The sequence below is a fragment of the Perognathus longimembris genome, chromosome 4 (genome assembly GCF_023159225.1).
Source record: "Perognathus longimembris pacificus isolate PPM17 chromosome 4, ASM2315922v1, whole genome shotgun sequence".
NCBI classification, from domain to species: Eukaryota; Metazoa; Chordata; class Mammalia; order Rodentia; family Heteromyidae; genus Perognathus; species Perognathus longimembris.
This window is the reverse complement of record NC_063164.1, coordinates 90,104,070-90,123,094: the sequence shown is the minus strand read 5'-3', so window position 1 is coordinate 90,123,094 and position 19,025 is coordinate 90,104,070. Positions and strand designations below refer to the sequence as shown.

The 19,025-nt window shown below is 38.1% G+C and overlaps 1 protein-coding gene across 2 annotated transcripts in view; it reads right to left on the bottom strand.

Annotated features, from left to right (window-relative positions):
- Deup1 (deuterosome assembly protein 1) overlaps positions 1-19,025 on the bottom strand; it is a 73,594-nt gene that overhangs the window by 30,835 nt on the left and 23,734 nt on the right. Inside the window, exons 5-9 of one of the 2 annotated variants that reach the window (XM_048344303.1) lie at positions 12,356-12,469; positions 10,822-11,064; positions 5,779-5,924; positions 1,998-2,100; positions 846-864 (exon numbers count right to left, since the gene is read on the bottom strand). In XM_048344303.1, coding sequence (XP_048200260.1) covers positions 846-864; positions 1,998-2,100; positions 5,779-5,924; positions 10,822-11,064; positions 12,356-12,469 — 625 coding nt within the window. The remainder of the gene's footprint in view (positions 1-845; positions 865-1,997; positions 2,101-5,778; positions 5,925-10,821; positions 11,065-12,355; positions 12,470-19,025) is intronic. The other variant, XM_048344305.1, reaches the window with a different exon arrangement.

Sequence of the window (19,025 nt, the reverse complement as noted above, 5' to 3'; positions counted from 1 at the left end):
TTTCATTTCCTGTGTGTTAAGCATTGTGCAGAGTAAATGATAACTCAAAGCCACACCCAGCTTTAACTTGTAACAAGTTTATAGCTCTGAATGTTCTGTTTGATTTTCAAATCTAAAGACTTGACAAAGACTTCTCAGAAGAAGTAAAAATGGTAATAGACACAAGAAGAAATATACAACACCTTTGGCCATAAAGGAAATGCAAATCAAAACAACACTGAGATTCTACTTCACCTCAGTTAGAATGGCTTAGTTATCAAGAAAACTAACAATAGCAAATGCTGGTGAGGCTTTGGCAAAAGGGAACTCTATTATGAGGTTGGTGGGAATGTAAGCTTGTTCAACCACTCTGGAAAGCAGTCTGGAGGTTCCCCAAAAGACTTAACATAGAATTTCCCTGTGACACACCAATTTTACCCCTGGGCATTTATCAACTAGAACACAAACAAGGCTAGAGTAAAACCATGAGCACAACCATGTTCACTGCAGCACTATTTACCATAGTCAAGATATAGAATCAGCCCAGATGCCCCTTAATGGATGAATGGATCAAGAAACACACACACACACACACACACACACACACACACACACACACACACACTGGAATTCTATGCTTCCATCAGAAAGAATGACATCATTCCATTCATATGGAAATGGAAAGACTTGGAAAAAATTATATTAAGTGAAGTAAGCCAGACCCAGAGAAACAAAAGTTTCATGGCTTCCCTCATTTGTGGTAGCTAGAATGTGCCTATAAGTGTATAAGTACAAACATTAGGAGCTATGCAAGTAGTTACAAATGAATTAACTGGACCATAACTGACTCTATGGAGAATTCAAACCATATAATTCATTAGAAGTCTAAGCCAAAACCCAACAAAATAAGTACCAGGAAGTGGGTACTAGCAAGAGCTGGGGTGAAGCCAAGGGGCGAAGGGTAGAATTACGAGGCAGGAAAGGGGATAGAATGCAATCAAGAATGAAATGTACCACAAAATTAAGAAAAAAATAGGGAAGGGGTGGGGGTGGGTAAAGAGGTGTGAAGATGTTGAAGTGGTGGTACAGATCAAGATGCATTGCACACAGAAACTGTTTTGTTAATTGGCAAAATATTCAATATATAACCTAAAATTTAAGGAAAGTGAGGGAAGGAGTGGTTTGGGAGGGTTGGTGAGAATGTTGAAAGGAGTGACATTGATCAAGACAAACTGTGTTCATAAACTGCTTTGTTGAATGGTAACTCCTTTGTACAACGAGAGACTTGACAAATATCTAGAATCTATGATAAACTAACAGAAAGGAAAATACTACTGAATTTTACTAGAAGGAGAAATATACATATATTTATAATATGTAAATATGTAAGTTATATTATGAATAAATATTATATGACTATATAAAATAAATATACATATGTACAAATACATATGTACATATATGAATATATATTCTGCACTAGTACAGGGGCTTAAATTGAGGGCTTAGCACTCTTGTTTGGCTTTTTCTCTCAAGGCTGGTGCTCTACTAGCATCATGCTTCCACTTCTGTTTTTTGCGGATTAACTGGAGATAAGAGTCTCTTTGTATGCCTTGGCTGGTTTCCATTCATGATCCTTGGATCACAGTCTCCTGAGAAGCTAGGATGACAGGTGTGAGTCCTGGTACATGGTCAGAACAATATACTGAGCAGCTATTACTTTTTTCTTCTTCATCACAGCCTACTAATGAGGCTTTGAGCCAGGAACACATTGAGTGCCAAGATCGGTGCTGTCCATCTTTCTTTCAGCCACCTCTCCCCCCACAGGCCCCCTCCACACTTTTGTGCACTCTCTCAAGGCAGAGACATAACCCAAGGCTTGCATTTACACAGAGTAATGCTACAATGGAATATTATCATCTTAGGAAAAAATGTAGTAGAGAGAGAACATTCTTTATCTGCTTGCATGCAAAGACTTTAGATTGACTTGGAAGAATGGAGCTTATTATTTTCTATACCTTGTTTAATTCTTTTTCATGATCTGATTGATCTGAGACCACTGAAAACAGATCTTTCTTCCTTTCCTGTTCTTTCACAGAAGTTGAATAAGATGATTCAGTTCTACAAATTAAAAAATAAGCAAAAATGAAGCATAAATTGATAAATTGCTATGATTATATGGTTAATTTAGACTGCTGTCTAAATTATCATCTGTGCAGAGAGAAATTATTACTTTTTTGGAAATGTTTTTAGTTACAGAAATTGCAAATCCTAATATATCCAGATCAAATTTATGTCTTTGAGTGAAAGTGATTTTGATAACAAAAGGTAGCAATGGCTACAGAGCTTCAATACATTAAAATCAGCATACTACTGGGACTGTGTGTGTCTACAAGATTTTTGGATGAGGAGAAAAGACTGCTTCCTATAATAAAAGAGCTTGGAAGCCCATTTTCAGAAAAGAGACACACCCAACTTTCAAATGCTTTGTGGAAAGTAATTCTGTCATGAGAAGTCCAAGGGGAACAACTATTCCATAAAAATGCCCAAAAATAATGACATCTAACAACCACCCCCAATTCTCTAGATAGGAGGCAGAACTTGTATAAAGATGATTTCCACAGGGAGTTTGGGAAAGTATAACAGGCAATGTTCATTTTCTCATGAGGTAAACCAGTAAAATTAAAATCATCAAAAGAAAAAGCTAAAAGATAACCAGGTGGGGGTCTGGGACAATCAGTACATATCCCACTGCAAACGACAACAGTGGGTCTGGGACAAGCAATACACACCCCCTGCAAGTGCAGAGCCAGCCTGGGACAACTGGTACATATCACACTGCAAGTGAAATTTTAGGTTTTTAAAACATTTTTGAGGGCTGGGGATATGGCCTAGTGGCAAGAGTGCTTGCCTTGTATACATGAGGCCCTGGGTTCGATTCCCCAGCACCACATATACAGAAAATGGCCAGAAGTGGCGCTGTGGCTCAAGTGGCAGAGTGCTAGCCTTGAGCAAGAAGAAGCCAGTGACAGTGCTCAGGCCCTGAGACCAAGCCCCAGGACTGGCCAAAAAAAAAAAAATTTTTTTTGAAAAGGTTCCAAATGGTGAAAACATACAACTCAAAACAAAGTAAGATCTAAGTAATGATGGAGAGATAACCAGTTTTAAGAACTGAAAAGAAAGGATTTCTTGTAGGATATAAATTCAGTGATACCTCTGCTGAGAGGTGTTTAGCCTAGATTGATTAACTTCAGACAACTAAATACATCAGAATATATTTTACTGCTGTAATGTTAACCATGAAGACCACTGTTAGCATTTTTATGTCTATGAATTGTCTTTTGCCCATAGTTGTACATGTATAAATAAATACACTCTCCGTACAATGATAATGTATGTTTCCCTTATAGTGACATACTGTTTTTTGGTCTTCTTTTGTCTTCCACGTAGGGGTATCATCTGAATATTTTCCATTTTATCCAGTATTGCCTAAAACATTATTTTCAGATTATTCTTAGATTTGTAATCATTTGCTATGATTTTGGAGAAGTGAAAAATGGAACTCCCTGTTTTCTCCACTCTTCTTCATCAGTTCCAAGGAACGCAGGGCTGAACTGAGTGCTAACATCCTCTCAACAACTCCTAAAGCTCAATGAGTAGGTGGAAAAAAAGTCCAATTCCAATATGGACAGAAGCTAAGGGAACAATAATCATGCTAATATAAATGTATAAAGGAATTATAGTTTGTCATGTAGGAAAAGCATACTGCAGTTATTTTGGATGATGTAAAACATATTAGACCCAGGTGCTTCTTCAACCAACAAAATGTAACATTATTGAGAAAGGTTCTGAAGTAAATAGAAGCATTTCTACTTTCATCACACTAGTTGTCTGGACTGATTCACCTTAACACAACCATAAAGAAGAAACACAGTCCAAACACAAGAAGCCAGAACAAAAAAGCAGCTCAATGGCAATCATGAGAACAAAGTAACGGGATTTGAAACCTGCAGTGGGGAAGGCGAAGGCTGAGCATGCCCAGTACAAGCACCAGCTGTGAGCATGCCGAGCCCAGGGCCAGCTGTGGACTCCATTCCACCAGGTCCTGGAGTGCTAGAATTGAGCCACTCACTCAAGATGACAGAGAAATCATTTGGAGACTCGCTGTCTCCTTACAGCACAACATTTAAAGTCAGGTGTCCCGGTTTTCTTTGTGATTACCGATTACACAGGTCTGTCAGGTTTTTAAAGAGGAAAATCTGGGGGCTGGGGATATGACCTAGTGGCAAGAGTGCTTGCCTTGTATACATGAGGCCCTGGGTTCAATCCTCCAGCACCACATATACAGAAAACGTCCAGAAGTGGTGCTGTGGCTTAAGTGGCAGAGTGCTAGACTTGAGCAAAAAGAAGCCAGGGAACAGTGCTCAGGCCCTGAGTTCAAGGCCCAGGACTGGCCAAAAAAAAAAAAAAAAAAAAAAAGGAAAATCTGTCTTCCCAAGAACCCTTCAAAAAACTGACAGGATGGATGAGGAGGGTGGGAGCAAAGACTGCACCACCAATAAGCAAACAAGCATCAGCCTTGCTGGCAATCAGAAGAAAGCTCTGGAAATACATGGAATAAGTATTATTTTGCTGCATAAATATCTGTAAACAATATATATCTAGAGGTATATTATTTGCAGCAATAAGAGTTCTATTGGCCAAATACATGCAGAAGTACAAGAATTTGTGTATTGAAGGAAAGCTGGCAATGTTTGGGGTTTATCTTATATCTTTTGCTCTACACTACTGATATCCTTTGATAAGAAATGTACTCAATGCCTTACATATGAAACCGTAACCCCTCTGTACATCACTTTGACAATAAATAAATTAATAAAGAATAAATGTTTTAAGACAACCTTTGACTCAGTGTGACAGATGTAACAATAAATTAGAACATGCTACAATGTTCTATGTAAGAATACATTTTAAAAATAAAATAATCAGGGCTGGGGATATAGCCTAGTGGCAAGAGTGCCTGCCTCGGATACACGAGGCCCTAGGTTCGATTCCCCAGCACCACATATACAGAAAATGGCCAGAAGCGGCGCTGTGGCTCAAGTGGCAGAGTGCTAGCCTTGAGCGGGAAGAAGCCAGGGACAGTGCTCAGGCCCTGAGTCCAAGGCCCAGGACTGGCCAAAAAAAAAAATAAAAAATAAAAAAAAATAAAATAATCACTAATTTATTTAAATACTTAAATTTATCAATTAGAAGCATAGTAATTAAAAATAAACTTTAGTTTCAAATACAATTTTTTTTTTGCAGTATTGGGGTTTGAGCTCAGGACCTCACCCTTGCTAGGCAGGTACTTCTCCACTGAACCATACCACCATACCACACCATACCATACCTTTACCCCTGCTTTTTGTTGTTGTTGTTGTTAGTTAGAATGACCAGTCTTATTTGGTTTTCCTGTTGTTGGGATAACAGTGCACCCAGTGTTGACTGTTCAGCTTCTCTCTGTTGAATGGCTTATACTTTTCTGTCTGGAAATTCAATCCTTTCAACACTAGTTTTCCATGTATCTTAGGATGAGAGGAATGCATTACCATGTCCAGCTACAGGTTAGGAAGGAGACTCATGGTATTTTATGCCCAAGTTGGCCTCAAACATCAATCTTCCCAGTCTCAGCCTCCCAAGTAGCTAAAATTGCAGACCTGAGCCACTGACACCTGGCTCAAACACAGAATCCTTAAAAACACATTAACATTATGTTTTGAATGGTTTCTCTCAGACTGTCAGATATAAGTACTATACCTTTTTTTATTTTCTTGAGCACTCTGGCAATCCCCTACTTTCAGTAATTCTCTGTGTAACTGCAGTCGTTCCATTTCTATAATTCTTAAGAGATCATCACGTGACTGCAGCTCATTTTTCACCTCAGACAGTCCCGCCTCCATGGCCTGAATAAAAATATTAAAAATGTTTCATGCCCATTTTATATTATTCCATGTGATACATTTATAATACTTACCATTGATAAACCAGACTTCTTTCAAAAGAACTAGAATTTAGTATTTATTTGCTTTGTCTTACAGAATTCCACCCATCCCACCATTCATTTACTCAACAAATGTGTACTGCGCTCTATTCACTGAGAATGCAGACAATGCGACTGTCCTCAGTAAGCTTATCATCTAGTAATAAAGAATAAGCAAGTGCAACCAAAGCATCACAGAAACATGGCCAGATGTCTATAAACTTAAAGTAATGAAATATTAGAGCTCAAATAAAATATGTGTAAAATTTGAGTTGATGCAAATACTTTCCATTTGAGAGAGCCATCAGAATAATTTAATGGTGAAGTTGGAAAGTAGTCATGCTGATTTTGTGGGGTCATGTTTTGCACTGCTACACTAGAGAGGCCTGACAAACTCAGAAGTTACTTGGCAGGATGGGTTAGAAGAAGAGTAATAGCAATGTGTCAAATTCCCAAGGACAAGTAGAACTGATTAAAAGCAGGAGAGGACCCTAGAGATGAACCTTAGACCAATTTCTACATCTGAATGTGAGGAGATGAACACACTAGCTATCTATTTTTTTTCTGAATAAAAGATAACATCAACAGTTGGGGTGCTGGTGGCTCACACCTGTAATTCTAGCTTCTCAAGCAGGCTGAGATCTGAGGATCTCAGTTCAAAGCCATCCTATGCAAAAAAAGTCTTATATCTAATTAACAAGCAAAGGGGTGGAAGTAGAAGTATAATTGAAATGGTAGCATGCCAGCTTTAAGCAAAAAAGCCAAGTAAGAGTATAAGACTCTGAGTTCAAACCCCCATCTCTCTCTCTCTCTCTCTCTCTCTCTCTCTCTCTCTCTCCCTAAAAACCAAAAACCAAACAAACAGAAGATTATATCACTTGCTGATTGTGGAAGGAAGGTGAAGGTAGGAATAGGAATGAATTTTGAGAGTGAAGTTTTGAAAACTTATAAAGGGAACAGGACAGTTGGAGAAATGCAGCTAGGCAGTGTTGAATATCCTTTTTAGGTTCATACCTAATTTTAAAAAATAATTAAATTATAATAATTTTATGATCACTGTTTTCTTTCATTTTTAAGTAGTTGCACAAAGGTGTTGCCATTGAACAAAGCCGTTTATGAATACAATGCATCTTGATCAATCAGTGTTCTCATTCATCCCTCCTAATTCTCCCCTTCCCTTCCTTTTTCTTAATTTTGTAGGGTATACATTGATTTTCTGACTGCATTCTCCCCTCCTCCCTTCTCCTTTTCATTTGTCTGCCTCTTTCCCAACCTCACCCCACCAAATACCCATTTTCTGGTTGTTATTTTGTTGAACTTTGCCTTTGTCTTTCTAAGGAATTCAACTATGAGTTCTTTCTTAAATGTATCCTATATCACTTAATACATTTGTATACACTTGTATACCACCTAATACATGTACTTACTATAAGCTACTTCTAGCTTCCAGTATGAAGGAACATATGCAATCTTTGTCTCTGGCCCTGACAGCTGAGGGCCTTAGCGCATGCTAGGAAAGCACTCTACCATTAAGCTAATTCCTCAGCCCCTGTGAATGACTTTCTACTGTAGTGTCTGGCTGTTCTCTGGGAGACTGATACATACATACATATAAATATATAAAAATACATATATATATTATGTGGCATTTTGGCATGTTTCCCTTAGCATAAAGTTTTCAAAGTTAATCCATTTTTTTTTTTTTTTTTTTTGGCCAGTCCTGGGCCTTGGACTCAGGGCCTGAGCACTGTCCCTGGCTTCTTCCCGCTCAAGGCTAGCACTCTGCCACTTGAGCCACAGCACCGCTTCTGGCCGTTTTCTGTATATGTGGTGCTGGGGAATCGAACCTAGGGCCTCGTGTATCCGAGGCAGGTACTCTTGCCACTAGGCTATATCCCCAGCCCCCAAAGTTAATCCATTTTGTAGAATCTATCAGTTTACTCTGTGGTTATATAATACTTCAGGATAGTCCACTCTTTATCTATTTGTAAGTTGAGTGGATTTGGTTTGTTTCTATTTTTTGGCTATTATATTGTTGCTATAACATTATTCAATTCTACAATTAAGCAGAAGTATGTCTTATTATTATTATCCCCAAATCACAACACAAGAATAACAACATAAAGGATATACGACATAATGAATTTTCAGACAATTTTTAAAAACCTAAGGCTTAAACTGACACTGTTTTTTTCCTCAGAAATATAAACAGCTGGGATCAGTGAAGGGTCTAGTCATAATTCTTTACTCCAAAGACTTTCTGGCTGACATGGAAATAAGCATAAAAGCAGATTCAAAATGATGATTTCAGAAATTGGTTTATTAAATAGTCTCTTGTTTGAACAGCAGGAATTTCCAAATGGATTAAAAATCTAAAAAATAAAGAAGTATGAACCAATGTGTGTGTGTGTGTGTGTGTGTGTGTGTGTGTGTGTATAAGACAATTTAACTTAATGTGTCACCCACTACTTTTAAAGAAAGCACAACCAAGGCCATGGAACCTGAAGCTAGCTTAGAAATGTGGGTTTGTTTTTCCTGGGGCCTTTACTAATCCCAGGCCAATAGAAAGTGAGCTAGAGGTGGTTGAAATGCTGCAATGTGATAATAATAGCTTCTATTTGTTTACTCTTACTAGACAATAATAACTATCAGTGACAGTTAATACGCTAAGGGGAATAAAGCTATTTATGATGGCTACAAAGGCATGAGAATATATGTTGATATTGAAACTTTTCATTATCAGATAAGTAATTTGACAGACGAATATGCAAAAGCTTTTAATTATAATTGATATAATTATGTAAATGGACTACAAAAGTATGTGACAAATTTGAAGGATTTTTGATATTGATAAATTTAGAATTTTTTTTTTTTACTTTGAGTTCGAATAAGGAGACTTGAGTTAATACAGAAAGAACGAATTTGAGGCTTGCAAGGTACTTTTCCTGAATAGTGCTGGCTCTAGTGTCTTAAAGATACATTAACAAACTAACAAAAAAGGTTAATTTGTTGGGTGCCAGTAGCTCACATTTGTAATCCTAGCTACTCAAGAGGCTGAGACCTGAGGATTATGGTTCAAAGCCAGCCCAATCAGTAAAGTCTGTGAAGCTTTTATCTTAAATTAACTATCAAAGAAAAGTTGAAATAGAGATATGGCTCAGGTGGAAGAGCACTGGCCTTGAGCAAAAAAGCATAAAGCTCATAGCACCAAGGCCCCGAGTTCAAGCCCCAGGAGCCCCCCCCCCCTCAAAAAAAAGGTTAACAATTCTGGTATAGTTGAAAAATGCCAACAATGTATTTTTGTCATGAACTTCTAATGGGAAATCATGCACATTTAGAAGGTGATGTGGTATAACATAGTAAATAGTGTGTGTGTGGCAGAATTAATATGTACAAGGCTGGAGAATGACAAATGAGAAGATGAAATCCGTGGGAAAATTCAGATACAGCTGGCATTAATACATGTTGCAAACTAAAGCATATGTTATATATAATGAATGGCAATAATTCAAAGTGCATTATGTTTTCTGCATTCATGTGTAAGATGAGGAATACTGTTAAATGGCAATTTTGCAAAAGAGAAGATGAATTTCTCACAGAATACTATAGTTGCCTTATTATTTACTGCTAATTATTCCCATTGGACAAATACAACTTTTGTAAAACAAATTTAAGGCCCATCTGCTTAGTTAGAAATGTGCCTAATGATTTGAGAGTAGCAGTGACTTAAAACCTTTAAATTAACTAATACATATAAATAATTTGATAGCTTTTCACTTTGTTTTTACCCTAAAACAAAAGGATGAGACATGAATAAAATATGGAAACAAAATAGAGAAAAGGCATTATTTTCAACATTTTCCCAAATAGATAAAAAAATACTTAGTATTTTCTTGAGAGTAGAAATCTTAATTTTTTAAGCAAGTTACTTTTTAAAAACCTTTTTCATTAGAATGACAGATCTTTTTTTTTTCCAAACATGGTTCAGATTAATTTTGGTTTGCTTCTTAATAGAAGTGGATTATTTTGAAAAATGGAAAATCATGGTTTAACTTTGTGTTCCTAGATCCAAATATCATTTTAAATTTAAAAACGTAAAAAAGTTCATAAAATATTATTTTGGTAAAATATCATTTCCTCATGTAAATTCACATATATAGTAGCCCAAACAATTCTGTGTCAGAGGCCTGGTCCTGGGCTATGGTTGATCCTTAGAGATGGAACTTCGTGGGAAGCCCTTCAATAACCTGCATGGGTCTGTAGCTCCTCACCTCTTCCTCATTCCCTGCTTGGCTTCCTGGCCACAAATTGAGAGGTTTTATTCTACCACACATAGCCACCATAATGTCCCGAGGCAACAGTGACAAACAAGTATGGGCTGTAACTCTAAATAACCCTTTTATTTTCATATGCTACAGTCAGGCATTTTGTGCTAGTGATGGAAAACTGATTAACTCATTAATTAACCAGGGAAGAATCACAAAGAGATTGTCTAACCTTTCATGATTTCTTAGTCATGAAATCTCTGTCCCAGGATTTCTGGGAGTCAAGAGGCAGAGGCCAGAGGAAAGAGTGGGGACAGAGGACACAGCTTTGGGGCATAGGGGGCTATAAGGAACTGTGTTCTAATGCACTGGTAATGCATTATTATCATGCTGTTGCAGAACCACGTGCACTCCAGCATGGTAAAGTACTTAAAGAACTGAATTTTATCGAGTGAGAACTACTTAAGACGAGAAGCCAGCCTTCTCAGCCCTGTGACTCTGTAACATTTATACAACTCGTGGCAAGGCTAACTGGGGATGAGAAGGGATCCTCACCTGGCACTGTCTTTGGTACATCTTCAGTTCTTGTAAGAGCTTCTGGTTTTCATCTTGCAACTTATTCCTGCTTAGTGCTATTTCACTCACAGCTGATTTTAATTTTTCGATAATGAATTCATCTCTCTCACTGGTTTCAGCACCAGGATCTGATTCACATGCCAGATGAGGAATTTCTGAGCTGCTGTCTTCCACACACTGTTTTTTACCATTTAGTTGGGATTGGTAATTTTGTGCCTGTTTCTGAGAAAAATGAAAACTGAATAAATTAAATATATAATGTTACAGTGAAGCTTCCACAGCTAAGAATGAAAGAAAAGAATCCTTAACCTGGTGTGTGTGTGTGGGGGGGGGGGTGTTCCTGGGGTTTTATTCTGTCCTTAAGCTTTTGTGTTCAAAGCTAGTGCTCTACTACAGTTCCACTTCTGGATATTTTGGGTGATTAATTGGAGATAAGCAGCTCACAGACTTTTCCGGCGTGGGCTGGCTTTGTACCACAGCCTTCCATATAGCTAGGTTTTACAGGTGTGAGCCACCAGCACCCAGCAGGCATGTGTTTTGAGAACAAAGCTTTGCTTTTATGATGCAGTGTCAGACAGTGTATAACACACTGCAAAGATGCAGAGCACAGAAGGTGGCTCAAAAGGGAGGTCTTGGGCTGAGATGTAGCTCAGTGGCAAAGTGCCTAGCAAGTGCAAAGTCTTGGGTTCGATTCCCAGTACCAAAAAACAAACGACCAACAGAAAGGGAGGTCTTACTAGGCAAAAAAGAAAAGAATAAGCTGGAAGCTATCACAAGACAGCAATTATGAACTCAATGACACAATAGCTGAAAAATGCCTTACACATCTATGGATGAAAATTTAAAAAACACCTGGATTGTAGGGGGAAAAGGCTGACCAACACATCTAACAAGGATTAATAATTTTTGTGTGTGTTGGTAATGGTGCTTGAACTCAGGGCCTGGACATTGTCCTTTACCCTTCTGAATCAAAGGTGGCACTGTACATTTGATCCACACTTCTACTTCTGACTTTTAATTGGAGATAAAGAGTCTCACAGACTTTCCTACCCTGCTGGCTTTAAACGGTGGCCCTCAGATCTCAGCCTCCTGAGATGCTAGGATTATAGGCAGGAAATACTGGTGACCAGCTAGTAATTTTTTAATGTGTATAACTTCCACACATCAGTAAGCATTCAACACAAAAGAAAAATGACATTTTTGAGACAGTTTTGTGAATTTGTGATTCTCCTGCCTCTGCCTCCCAGGTGCTAGGATTACAGATGTGAACTATGCTGTCTAACTGAAGATATAGCTCATTTAATAACATAATAACAATGGAGCTTTAATAGCCATCAGGTTTCCTGGTGTGTAAATTAAATTAACCTTTACAGATATTTCAAGTACTTATGATTGCATTCACCATTGGACTGACAGATCACTTTTCCCCAGTTTGCATTCCTATCAATGCTGAATGGTATATATTTAGCCTCAATTTTTTTTTTAAATTAGAGAACAGTATAAGATGGTTTACCTGGAATTGGTTGCATTTTTCAGAGAGTAACTTTTGTTGTGCATCTAAAGAAACCAGGTGAGTCTGATACAGGATCTCTTGCTTGTCCCATTCTCGTGACTTTGCTCTAAATTCCTTTGAAAAAGTGGGGGGTAAACACAAATCGACAAACATTATTCATTTAAGCCTAATAAGGCTTCTTTTTTATTTTTTAATTTATTTATTAACTGAACACAAATTTTTGACAAGGTGTTGTGCAAAAAGGGTACAGTTACGTAGTAGGGCAGTGTGTATATTTCTTGTGATATCTTATGTCCTGTTTTTCTATCTCTTCTCTAGGTCAGGTAGACATATATACAATATACAATGTATCAAGAACATATACAGTAGCCAGGTGGCCACGCCCAAGAAAGTTCGCCTAGGGCTTTAAATGTAATGTCCATATTAGACCATATGTCGACGGTAGTCTTACATGAACGTACATACCTAGCTTTTGAGCTATTGTATTCCCCCGAGAGGTCAATTTTTGACCTTTATATGTTGAGTAATTGTTTGGTTTTAGTTACATACTGTTGGGTCGCTGCCCAAATCCTGTGGGGAATACTATTTGACAAGCAGTTTTTGGTTTCACAGACTTGGTCTCTACTGTCTCTCCGTCTCTCTTTGTTAACAGTCATATATCAGGGAGATCATGCCCCTTTGTTTTCTGTGTTCTAGGCTTGTCTCGCTCAACATTATTTGTTCGAGTTCTGACCATTTCCCTGCGAATAACAATATTTCACCATTCCTAATCGCTATGTAGTATTCCATTGTGTATAAGTACCATATTTTTTGGATCCATTCGTCTGTGGAGGGGCATCTGGGTTGTTTCCATATTTTGGCTATTGTGAATTGTGCCGCGATAAACATGGAAGTACAAATGTCTTTTTGATATCTTGGGGTTTGCTGTTTAGGATAGATGCCTAGGAGTGGTATGGCTGGGTCATAGGGTAGGTCTACATTGAGCTTTTTGAGAAACCTCCATACTGTTCTCCAAAGTGGTTGTACTAATTTGCACTCCCACCAACAATGGAGAAGGGTTCCTCTTTCCCTGCACCCCCTCCAGCATTTGTTGTTGAATAAGGCTTCTTTTATTTATGCATCTTTATTCTGAAAAACATGTAAGTCATTCTTTTCCTCTTAGAAAAGCAAGCAAAATAATGTACCAAATCATTCATTGGATTTATTAGTAACCGTAAGTGCCTGGTAGCGAGGTATCCTGTATTTCACATTTTGGAATATCATTTTGAACATAATGTTAGACATATAAGATATGCTACCCAAATGAAACCACGAAATTCTTTTTGTAATAGGAAGCTTTATGTGACATATTTTTTTTTCCAGTTGTGAGGCTTGAACTCAGGGCCTGAGCACTGTCCCTGGCTTCTTTTTGCTCAAGGCTATCACTCTGCCAACCTGAGCCACAGCACCACTTCTGGCCTTTTCTATATATATGTGGTGCTGAGGAATCAAGGCTTCATGTAAACGAGGCAGGCACTCGCCACTAGGCCATATTCCCAGCCCCTATGTGATACTTTTTAATGAATTGTGTTCTAATGGCAGCTAACCACTATCTGAGTTAATTTTCTGTGTGTGGAATTTTTTACTGTGGGTATTATGTCAATGCTCAAAACATTTAATATTTTGGATCATTTATGATTTCAATTAAGGATGTTGAAATTTTATCTACCAATGCTTGCCAGGAACACTAGAGTTTCTAGCTTAATTGTTGTACAGAATATTAAATGTTGTAATAAGAAGAGGTTGCATTTTTTTCCCTCCAGTCCTGGGGATATTACTGAGGACTTTGTTCATGTTCAGCAAGCACTCTACCACTGAGCTATGCTGCCTTCAGCCCATGCTTCATTTGTTGAAAACTGAAGTCTCAGCTGAGTGTTGGTGGCTCATACAATCCTTGCTTCTCAGGAGGCTGAGATCAGAGAATTTCAGCTCCAAGCTATTCAGCTGGAACAGCCAAATACATGATATTCTTATCTCCAAATAGTAAAGAGTCAGAAGTGGAGGTGTGGCCCAAGTGGTCGAGGTCCTTAATTAAAATACCCACTACTAGCAACAAAATAAAAACAAAAAAACCATGAAACTATTTAGGAGGCAGAAACAGGAGGATCATAGTTGCACCAATCCCTGGCAAAGTTAGCACCAGAATCTCACTGAAAAACTAAAGCAAAAGGGGATGAGGCTCAAATGGTAGAAGTTACTGCCTAAGTGAGGCCCTGAGTTCAGTCCACACCATCACAAGAAGAAACCACAAAAGCCAGAAATCTCTCTGATAATGGTACTCACTAATGACAGAGTTATAAACAACTTTGGCACCCAAACTATTATTTCTTTTAAGTTCTTAACAGCAGTTTTTCTATTCTTCCATTCCATTCAGTTGGTGAATGTGCTCCCTTGTTATTTAAGGGAGCAGGCTGAAAGTTTTCTTTACCTCCAACTTCACAGGTTGAAGCCAAATGACCAGTGTGATGGAATTTGAGGTAGGGGATTTATGAAGTAATTGCATTACAATGTTGGATAATGGGATTAGCATCCTTCTTATAAAAGATACAGTGAATGCTTCTCAAGTTTCTTCTGATACAAAAGGATACAACCCCATTGGCCTCTTGATCAAGGGACAGGCCCTCACCAGCACCTAACCATTTCAGCACTTTGACTTTGGGTTTCAAACTTTCAGAGCTGTTGTTCATACTCAGTCCATGCTATTATGTAAGAGCAGCCTGAACTAAGATAAGGACTTTATCCACTGTGGCTTTCAGTACTGTCGCAGGTGAAGCCAAATCAACTCGTTCTTGGAAACAGAAAAACCCATTCAGGCTTCATTTAGACAGTGCCAATTGGGCCCCCTGGGGAAATAATGATGGAATTAGTTCAAGTGTTTGCTCAAGTAGAGTAGTCATAAAATATGATAATCACTTCATAACTTAATAACACGAACAAAGATTATGACTTTGGAAGTACCAAAGAAAATTTCACTGCTTCTCAGTTTTGCTTCAGGCTTGTCCAGGCTTCAAGCAACTCAATGCTAAGGATTTTGCATTTTATTACTTTTCTATTACTACAGTGCCTGACAATGTATCATACATCACTTATATTCCTTGAATGTACAAACAAAAGCATGGTGTTCACACACTCAAAAGTCAAACTTTCTTACCAAAGAAAGGCACATGGTTAGAAATAAATCTGTACCTATTAAGTCAATGGCCATATATCAGGATATAAAACCACCATATTAATGTTTACAATCCCGAATTCAGCAATAGTATTTGTTAAGCACCTTGTATCCACCAGTGACTATGAACAAGAGAGAATTTGGAACCATTATATGTTTTAAAAATACTTTTGAAAGAAAAATAAAAACTGTTGGTGGGAGTGTGAACTTGTTTAACCACTCTGGAAAACAGTATGGAGGTTCTTCAAAAGACTAAACACAGAAATTCCACTCCTGGGTATTTACCCAAATGATCCCAAAGTCACACTTCAGCATTATTCACCATAACTAAGATATGGAATCAATCCAGAAGCCCCTCAGTAGATGAATGGATCAAGAAAATGTGATATATTCAAACATAATCACACTAAAGCCACCAGCACAACAATGTTCATCGCAGTACAATTTTTCATAGCTAGAATCTGGAACCAACCCAGATGCCTCTCAGTAGAAGAATGGATCAGGAAAATGTGGTACATATACACAATGGAATTTTATGCCTCTATCAGAAAGAATGACATTGCCCCATTTGTAAGGAAATGGAAGGACCTGGAAAAAGTTATACTAAGTGAAGTGAGCCAGACCCAAAGAAACATGGACTCTAAGGTCTCCCTTATAGGGAATAATTAGCACAGGTTTAGGCAAGTCACAGCAGAGGATCACAGGAGCCCAATAGCTATACCCTTACGAACACATAAGATAATACTAAGTGAAATGAACTCCATGTTATGGAAACGATTGCTGTAACTACTTTCAATGTGCCATATGTAATTGTAGCCTCTATTATTGATGATCTTCTTGTATTACCTTCCTGTGGTTGTACCTACACTTTCTCTGTATCTTATCTGAGTATATTGGAAACCGGGTATACTGGTATTAGAACTAGGAAATTGGAAGGAAATACCAAAATTGAGAGACACAGGGTAAAAAAAGACAAACAACTACAAAAGCAGTACTTGCAAAACTGTTTGGTGTAAATGAACTGAACAACTCATTGTGGGGGAGGGAAAGGGGGAGGGGGTAGGGGGTGAATGAGGGACGAGGTAACAAACAGTACAAGAAATGTATCCAATGCCTAATGTATGAAACTGTAACTTCTCTGTAATTCAGTTTGATAATAAAAATATATATATAAAAAGAAAATGTAATATATATCCATATATATATATACACACACACACATATACAATGGAATCCTATGCTTCCATCAGAAAGAAGGATATTGCTCCATTCATAAGAAAATGGAAAGACTTGGACAAGATCATATTAAGTGAAGTAAACCAGACCCAAAGAAACATAGGCTCTGTGGTTTCCCTCACTGGTAATAATTAGTTTATGTCTAGGATAGTCCTAGCAGAGGATCACAACAGCTCAATAGTTATGTACACATGACAATACAAAATCATGCTAATCAAAATGATCACTATATGGAAACAAAAGGGTTTTTCTTATTGTTGTTTTCCTATTTTTTTTAGTGTACTGTTTACAGTTGCAGTTATTTCTTTTATGTTTCATTTATTTTCTCCTCTGGTTTATTCCCTGGGGTCACTATTTCTTTATCATATATATATATATATATATATATATGCTTATCTGACTTGTGGAAGGGAAGGGGAATCACAGAGACAGTGGGACAAAGGGTGAACCAATGCAACAGTGATATTCACTAGACATAATGTTGGAAATGAACTTTACAACTGGGCGGGGCAGTGGGGAGGGAGCCACAGCCACTTCTGGCTTTTCCTGTGTATGAGGTACTGAGGAATTGAAACTGGGGCTTCATGCATGTTAGGCAAGCACTCTACCACTAAGCCACATTCCCAGCACCATTTAAAGTTTTGAGTGGTTCTGATATTCAGCAATATAAAAATCAGGTACAGAAAAATAAGCGTCGGCTGGATGCTGGTGGCTTACACTTGTAATTCTGGTTATTTAACAGGCTGAGATCTGAGGATGGTGACTCAAGCCAGCCTAGGCAGAAAAGTTTGCTATAATCCATATCCAGTAACTAGCAAAAAACTGTTAGAGGACTGGCTCAGGTGATAGAGTTATAGCAGGCCCTCAGGATGGAGGGAAAAAAGGAGGGAGAGAAGGATGGATGGACAGATGGGCAAACAGAAAGACAGACAGACAGAGGAATCTTCAATACCAATGACAAATTTACAAAATTAGTCTAATAGTGTCTATCTAGGGGAAGACAGATGATATTAAAAAGTAAATGCAATCCAGATTTTAAAATTTTATTTGCTTTTCAATACTTGCAAAACTGGTGTAAATGAAATGAACAAATCATGAAATGAACAAAGGGTAAGGGGGAGGGGGGAGGGGGGAATGAGGGATGAGGTAACAAACAGTACAAGAAATGTATCCAATGCCTAATGTATGAAACTGTAACCTCACTGTAATTCAGTTTGATAATAAAAAAATAAAAAAAATTTTATTTGCTTTTGATTTTAAAAGGAGTCTTTGGGGTAAGTAGTCAAAGTGTTGGCAAAGTTAAATTAAACATAAAATAGCTGCCAGTGGTAACATGTCTGAGATCTGAGGATGGTAGCTCAAAGAAAAAAGTTGGAAGTAGAGGTGTAGCTCAAGTCGTAGAACATCAGCCTTGAGCACAAAAGCAAAGGAGGACTATGAGGACCTGAATTTAAGAGCCACTACTGGGACCAAACCAAATCAAACCCAAGCAGCTATCTAACCTTGGTCAGCAGCAGTGCAGGGCTATTCCCAACCAATGGGTAGAAGACAGTGAGATCACTGGCTGGGGCTGGGAGGCTGAAGTGGAGGGCTTGTGAAGTACAAAGGTGCTGGGGATAATGTAAAGGTCAGCGACAGAGACAATTAAGAAATGACTGAGCAGCAGTGGGAACCAGCCGAAGTCAGATAGCAAGGATTTATAGCAGAACCTGTCTCCCGTGGCATAGTTTATGGCAGGAACATCTAGGAAGTACAGGGAAATAAATGGCTATTGTGTGGTTTCTAAGGTTGGAAAGTTATAATGATGAGAGTAAGTGCCTTCGTGACATAGTGGATCTCTTAAGAGACCAATATTTTCTAAGCTCTCAGTGATATAGGATAAATTAATTGGAGTGGTACTATGCCTTTAAGAAAAAACTGTAATTTCAAGCTCTGCTGTGAGAATGTTTTGAGGCTTCACTGGAATTGAAGTACCTAATAGTTAAATGGCCACTAAAAGATTTATTAGATATTCGCTTTAACTGACCCCAGGGGTGTCCTTCAATTTCACTCAGCATCTGCAGTTTCTTTGAAGTTTTTCCTTCCTGTGTGTGTGCATGACTCCCTAAATGCTGATACATATAAAAGATGTATAAATCAAAGTGATGTTTTAATTCATTAAGTGCTGCAAGGGAAGGTGCCTGAGAAACTGCTCCAGGAGAGGCTGCTGGGTAATGGTGCCCTCAA